Below are 7,478 nucleotides of genomic sequence, written 5' to 3'. Positions count from 1 at the left end.
AAACAAAGAGAGGGAGGCAAAAAACAAAACAAAACACACACACACACACACACACACACACACACACACACACACACACACACACACACACGCACACACACCAAAACAAACCAAACTAAAACAGAACAAACAGAATTATCTTTTACATGATTTAAGCCTGTTCTACTTGGTCCTCTCAAATTTAGGACCAAGTAGAAAAGGCTCAAATGATGTAAAAGGCCAGGCTTAACTCTCATCTTGGGTGGTAGCATATAATTAACAGCTTATCCTTGGTCTTACTTTTGTTATCTGTCTGGGAATAGTGAGTAGGTAGATGAGCCCAAGGTCTTACAATTTCCCATTGCTCCTGGTCCTTGCTTGGGAACACTCTCAGAATGATGCCTGGGTACCTCCATTCCCTAGCCACAAAAGGGTCAGGAGGGGAAACTAGTCCTGAATTTGGTCTTGCTCTTGGCTCAGTGGAAGAAAGCCACTGTGGCTTCTGACCAAGGCTTCACTGCGTGATGACAGGGCTCCAGGTGCTCCCTTATTTACAATGGTCTATAGTTGCCTGTCTCCTGCCCTTCCCCTTCAAGGATTTCCCCTAGGGGAACTGTAAGGGCTGACGGGACTTCCTGAGATTAACTAACACAGGATGCTTGCACAGGTCTGAGCTGACCTGGGAGCAGCTGGCGATGGTGCTCGTGGGCAGGCCGATGGAGGGGGCCCAGGCCACATCTCGAACCCAGTCACTGTGTGCTTCCAACTTCTGCTCTTCCTTCCACTGGCCGTCCTCTTCCTCCCTAACAGGGGAGATGGTGGGGAGAATTCAGCAGGCAGCAGCCCAGGTGCCACTCCCACACCTCCATTCCCCCCCGCACCCCACAGGCTCCACAGGGGTGGAGAAGCTATTCCACCTTTCTGATAACATTTGTTGAACCTACAGAATTTTATTCAGTTCACCAGCTATAAAGAAGCCCTCCAGGAAACGCTCTGTTCCTCCACAGCCAACAAGTCGGCTCTAGCAGTTGTGAATTAGGAAGAGTCAAAGCTCCTGAGTAAAGGGAAAGTTTACTTTTTTGTCTTTTTTTAAAAAAAGGATGTCCTCTGAGAGACTGAAGACAGTATTCTATGGGCAGAAGGGAGAAAGACAGTTGATCCCGTTTCTGGTGAACTGAGGCTGAGTCATGGTAGGGTAGAAGGTGGGAAGTGTCCCCTTGAGAAGCTCACCAACCCCACTTACTTCCACAGTTTGATGAGGTTGTCACAGCCGCCTGATGCAAACTTCTTGATGTAGTTGGGCTTCTGCCCAGATGGCTGGTCTATGAGGCTTCCAGGTACGACAGCAGGGGCCCAGCTGACGGCATTGCAGCCAATCTGTGAAGAGGGGGAAGGGGGACTTGTGGTGACTCTGCCCCTTTGCCTGGCAAAAGGACACTGCTTCTGCAGACCCAACGCTGACGTTTATTCCTTCTACAATTCTCAGGACTGGATTATGCAGGACAGCTGTTTTAATGAACTAAGGATTAGCCACCCAGGACTCTTCTTCAAGGATTCCTAACAGTGCATGTATTTTTCAGCAACATGTATTTAAAGAAGGAATTAGGGAATCTCAGGAATCTAAGAAAAGAACATTTTCCAAACATATGAAGGGAGGACACAGATTGAGAAAACCACACAAAGTAAATATATGGATTAATGAATTACTCTAAAGCACTCTTGTAATCACTCCCAGGTCAAGAAATAAAACGACCATTTACCCAAGAAGCCCTTATCATGTATGTCGTCCCTGAATCATAGCCCCTCTGTTCTCCTGTAAGTAACCATTATTTTGATTTCTAATGTCTGTTTTTTAGCTTTGTCATCCAAATGTGCATCCCTAGGCACTAGTTTAGTTTTGCCATTTAAAATGTTTAAATTGCAATATTCTTTTTATTGAAATATAGTTGATTTGCAATACCATGTTAGTTTCAGGTGTATAGCAAAGTAATTGAGTTATACATATACACTGTCCATGATAGGTTATTACAAGATATTGAATAGAGTTCCCTGTGCTATACGGTAAATCCTTGTTGGTTATCTATTTTATATACAGTAGTATGTATCTGTTAATCCCAAACTCCTAATTTATCCTCCTCCCTTTCCCCTTTGGTAACCACAAGTTTTCTTTTTTTTTTTTTTTGGCCACGCCATGCGGCATGTGGGATCTTAGTTCCCTAACCAGGGATCGAACCTGTGCCCCCTGTATTGGGAGCATGGAGTCTTAACCACTGGACCACTAGGGAAGTCCTATAAATTTGTTTTCTATGTCTGTGAGTCTGTTTCTGTCTTGTATCATTTTTTTTAAGATTCCACATAGAAGAGATATCATATGATATTTGTCTTTCTCTGACTTAACTTCATTTGTATGATAATCTATAGGTCCATCCATGTTGCTACAAATGGCATTATTTCATTCTTTTTATGGCTGAGTAATATTCCATTGTAAATATGTACACCACATCTTCTTTATCCATTTGTCTGTTGATGGACACTTAGGTTGGACACTATTATAAACAGTGCTGCTATGAACGTTGTGGTGCATGTATCTTCTGGAATTAGAGTTTTTGTATTGTCTGGATATACGCCCAGGAGTGGGATTGCAGGGTCGTATGGTAGCTCTATTTTTAGTTTTTTAAGGAATCTCCATATTGTTCTCCATAGTGGCTGCATCAATTTACGTTCCCACCAGCAGTGCAGGACGGTTCCCTTTTCTCCACACTCTCTCTAGCATTTATTATTTGTAGACTTTTTGATGATGGTTATTTTGACCAGTGTGAGTAAACTTTTTTTGATGTTTCTTGCATCTTCTAATTTATAGATTCCCCCTCTGATCTTACTGGATCAGACTCAGGTTTCTTCCCTCTGCCAAGACTACAGGTGGTGGTGTATTCCTTCGTCAGGAGGCACATGGTGTCAGACTGTCTCTCTTGTTATGTTATTACCACCTGTCAATAATTTATGCCTCTCTCAATTCACTGGGCATTACAAAATGGTGATACTGTCATTCTGTTCATTTCTTTGTCATTTATTACATGGAATACTCTAGACAGGGGCAATTTCACTCATTAATATTTGCTTCCCCAGGGGTACAGATAAGAAAGGCAAGATAAATACTTGATTCTTTCTGAACTAGTTCCGTCATTCTCCAAAGGTGACTGATTCTCTTTTAAATATCAGGATGAACTCATGGAGTTAAGCATATTTGACAGGTTTCAGTTCACTGCCATTATTCTAATTTTTTACACTCAAACTGCCCATCTTTGGCAGTGTGAGCCTGTTCAAGTTAGCTCCTTTGACACAACCCTAGTATGTCAAAAAGTATGTCAGTGATCATTTCTATCTGGTACGACAAGATGTTTGTACTTTTCCTGCCTGAGACCTGGGATCAGCCATTTCCTCAAGAGCTCTGGTTTCTTTTAGTGAGAAATTGTATTTCAAGTGTATTTCTGGTGCTAGGGATGCTCACTGGTACATAATTATTTATTTTATTTCATTTAACACACAGCAGAATAGTCTCAGAATAATACTGTCAATATGATTACTAATAACATTAAAGAAAGTATTTGCAATGCCCTCCCCATTCCCCCCACCGTTTTTCTGGGGGGTGTTTTCATGTGCATGGTACCAGCTGCTTGTGCTGCACGCTGTTTATTTAACAGTTATACTCTATCTATCTTAGCTGAGCACACGATCGGGACCTTGTTCAGTGTTAGTTCTTTACAATTAACTGTATATCTATATGGATGTTTTCTAGTCATTTTTGTTGTCTAAAACTTATTCTTTAGTAGATACCTCAGGCAGGGCTCATGGAAACAACAGTCCTTGAGTTCTTGCATACTGGAAACAGTCTGCATTCTTTACAATCCAAATTTTTTTTTTTTGTTTTGCGGTACGCGGGCCTCTCACTGCTGTGGCCTCTCCCATTGCGGAGCACAGGCTCTGGATGCGCAGGCTCAGCGGCCATGGCTCACGGGCCCAGCTGCTCCGCGGCATGTGGGATCCTCCCGGACTGGGGCATGAACCCGTGTCCCCTGCATCGGCAGGCGGACTCTCAACCACTGTGCCACCAGGGAAGCCCCCTACACTCCAAATTTTAAAGAAAGATCTAATTGACATTAACAGAACATAAAGTGCACAAGTTGATGAACTTTGACATCAGTATACTCTGTAAAACCATCACTACAATCAAGATAACAAATGAACCTCAAAGTGATGAAAGAAAAAAAAAATTTCCAACCAAGAATACTCTACCTGGCAAAGTTACTGTTCAGAATTAAAGGAAAGATAGTTTTCCAGATAAGCAAAAGCTAAAGGAGTTCACCATCACTAAAATGGCGTTACAAGAAATGTTAAAGGGACTTCTTTAAGCTGAAAAGAAAGGGTGCTAATTAGTAACAAGAAAACATATGAAAGTATAAATCTTCCATAGGTTTTATACTCATAAGGTAAATACATATTGAAGGCAATGGATTAACTGCTTATGAAGCTATTATGAAGGTTAAAAAAATAAAAACTGTAACTACAGTAATTAAAGATACACACGATAAAAAGATGTAAAATGTGACAACAAAACATAAAAGGTGGGTGGGGGAGGATAAAAATGTAGAGCTTTAGGGACTTCCCTAGTGGTCCAGTGGGTAAGACTGCACTCCCAATGCAGGCGGCCCGGGTTTGTTCCCTGGTTAGGGAACTAGATCCTACATGCCTGCTGCAACTAAGAAGTCCGCCTGCTGCAACTAAGAAGTCCGCATGCTGCAACTAAGAGTCTGCATGCTACAACTAAGAAGTGTGCATGCCGCAATGAAGATCCTGCATGCTGCAATGAAGAGCTGGCATGGTGAAAATAAATAAATAAAAAATAAATATATTAAAAAAAAATGTAGAGCTTTAGAAAGGGTTCAAACTTAAGTTGTAATCAACTTAAAATAGACTATTAATATGGGTTGTTACATATGTAAACTTCATTGTAAGGACAAAGCAAAAACCTATAGTAGATACACAAAAGATAATGAGAAAGGAATCTAAGCATACCATTAAAGGTCATCAAACCACAAAGGAAGAGAGCAAAAGAACTATAAAAAGCCAGAAAAAACCAAAATTGCAGTAAGTGCATACCTATCAATAATTACTTTAAATGTAAATGGACTAAATTCTCCAATCAAAAGACATCATAGAGTGGCTGACTGGATTAAAAAAAACAAGAACCATCTGTGTGCTGCCTATAAGAAACTCACTTCAGATTTAAGGACACACACAGACTGAAAAACGAAGGGGTAGAAAAAGATATTCCGTGCAAATGGAAACCAAAAAGCTGGGGTAGCTCTACTTATATCAGACAAAATAGACTTTAATACAGGGACTGTAATAAGAGACAAAGAAGGGCATTACATAATGATAAAGGAGTCAATTCAACAAGAGGATGTAACATTTGTAAACATTTATGCACTCAACACAGGAAAACCAAAATATATAAAGCAAATACTAACAGACTTAAAAGGAGATATAGGCAGCAATATAATAATAGTAGGGTTATGTCAATGGATAGATCATCCAGACAGAAAATGGCCTTAAAGGACACATTAGACCAGATGGACTTTACAGATATATAGAGAACGTTCCATCCAAAAGTAGCAGAATACAGGCATACCTCACTTTATTGTGCCTTGTTTCATTGCGCTTGATAGATACTGAGTTCTTCACAAACTGAAAGTTGTGGCAACCCTATGTCAAGCAAGTCAATTGGCATCATTTTTCCAACAGCATTTACTCACTTCCTGTCTGTGTGTCACATTTTGGTAATTCTCGCAATAGTTGAAACTTATTCATTTGTTTTGTTGACCTGTGATGAGTGATCTTCGATGTTACTGATGCAAAAAGATTATGACTTGCTAAAGGCTCAGATGATGGTTAGCTTTTTCACCTATAAAGCATTTTTAAATTAAAGTATGTACATTGTTTTAGACATAATGCTATTATTGTACACTCAGTAGACTAGGAGAGTTTAAACCTTTATGTGCATTGGGAAATCAGAAAATTCATGTGACTCCCTTTATTGTGATATTTGCTTTATTGTGGTGGTCTGGAACCGAACATGCACTATCTCCACTTTCTTCTCAAGAACACATGGAACATTATCCAGGATAGATCATATGTTAGGCCAAAAAAAGTCTTAATAAATTGAAGAAGACTGAAATCCTATCAAGCATCTTTTCTGACCAAAATGATATGAAACTAGAAATCAATTACAAGAAGAAAACTGGAAAATCCACAAATATGTGTAGAATAAACAACATGCTACTGAACAACCAATGGGTTAACAAAGAAATCAAAAGAGTAATTAAAAAAATACTTTCAGACAACTGAAAATGGAAATACAACACACCAAAATTTATGGGATGCAGTAAAAGTAGTTCTAAGAGGGAAGTTCACAGAGATAAATACCCACCTGAAGAAACAAACAAACAAGATCTCAAAAACACCCTAACTTTACACCTCAAGGAACCAGAAAAAGGACAAGTGAAGCCCAAAGTCAGTGGGAGGGAGGAAACAACAAAAATCAGAGGAGAAGTAAATGAAATACAGACTGATACCACAAAAATACAAAGGATCATCAGAGTCCACTATGAACAATAATATACACACAAATGACAACCTAGAAGTAATGGAGAGATTCCTAGAAACACAGAACATTCCAAGACTGAATCATGAAGAAACAGAAAATCTAAACAGGCCAATAACTATGAACAAAGATGATAAAATCCTCAACAAAATACCAGCAAACCAAATTCAACAATACATTAAAAGGATCATACACCATGATCAAGTGAGATGTATTCCAGGGATGCAAGGCTGGTTTACCACCCACAAATCAATCCAGGTGATACACAACATTAACAAAATGAAGAATAAAAATCATATAATTACCTCAACAGATGCAGAGAAAGCATTTGATTAAAGTCAACATCCATTTATGATAAAACTCTCAACGAAATGGGTATAGAAGGTATGTACCTCAACATAATAGAGGCCATATATGACAAGCCCATAGGTAACATCATTAGTGAAAAGCTGAAAGCTTTTCCTCTAAGGTCAGGAACAGGACAAAGATGTCCATGCTTGCCACTTTTACTCATTAAAGTACTGGAAGTCCCAACCAGAGCAATCAAGCAAGAAAAAGAAAAAACCATCCACATTGAAAAGGAAAATGTAAAACTCAGTATTTGGAGATGACGTGATATTATATATAGAACATCCTCAAGACTCCATAAAAAACTGTTAGAAATAATAAACGAATTTAATAAATCTGCAGGAAACAAAATCAATGTACAAAAAACTCTTGCATTTCTATACACCAGCAATGAACTATCAGAAAAGAAATTATGAAAACAACCCATTTACAATTGCATCAAAAAGAATAAAACACCGGGCTTCCCTGGTGGCGCAGTGGTTGAGAGTCC

General features: G+C 39.3%; 1 protein-coding gene across 1 annotated transcript in view; it reads right to left on the bottom strand.

Moving 5' to 3' along the window:
• The window catches only part of SEC13 (SEC13 homolog, nuclear pore and COPII component), a gene marked incomplete at its 3' end in the record, with an annotated part of 47,668 nt that overhangs the window by 14,823 nt on the left and 25,367 nt on the right, over positions 1-7,478 (bottom strand). Inside the window, exons 6-7 of the mRNA XM_024740180.1 lie at positions 1,223-1,356; positions 659-782 (exon numbers count right to left, since the gene is read on the bottom strand). Of these exons, the coding sequence (XP_024595948.1) occupies positions 659-782; positions 1,223-1,356 (258 nt within the window). The remainder of the gene's footprint in view (positions 1-658; positions 783-1,222; positions 1,357-7,478) is intronic.

This window comes from Neophocaena asiaeorientalis, unplaced genomic scaffold (genome assembly GCF_003031525.2).
Source record: "Neophocaena asiaeorientalis asiaeorientalis breed wild unplaced genomic scaffold, Neophocaena_asiaeorientalis_V1.1 scaffold75, whole genome shotgun sequence".
Lineage (NCBI taxonomy): Eukaryota > Metazoa > Chordata > Mammalia > Artiodactyla > Phocoenidae > Neophocaena > Neophocaena asiaeorientalis.
Note: the sequence above shows the minus strand (reverse complement) of the source record. Positions and strands in the feature narration are given on the sequence as shown.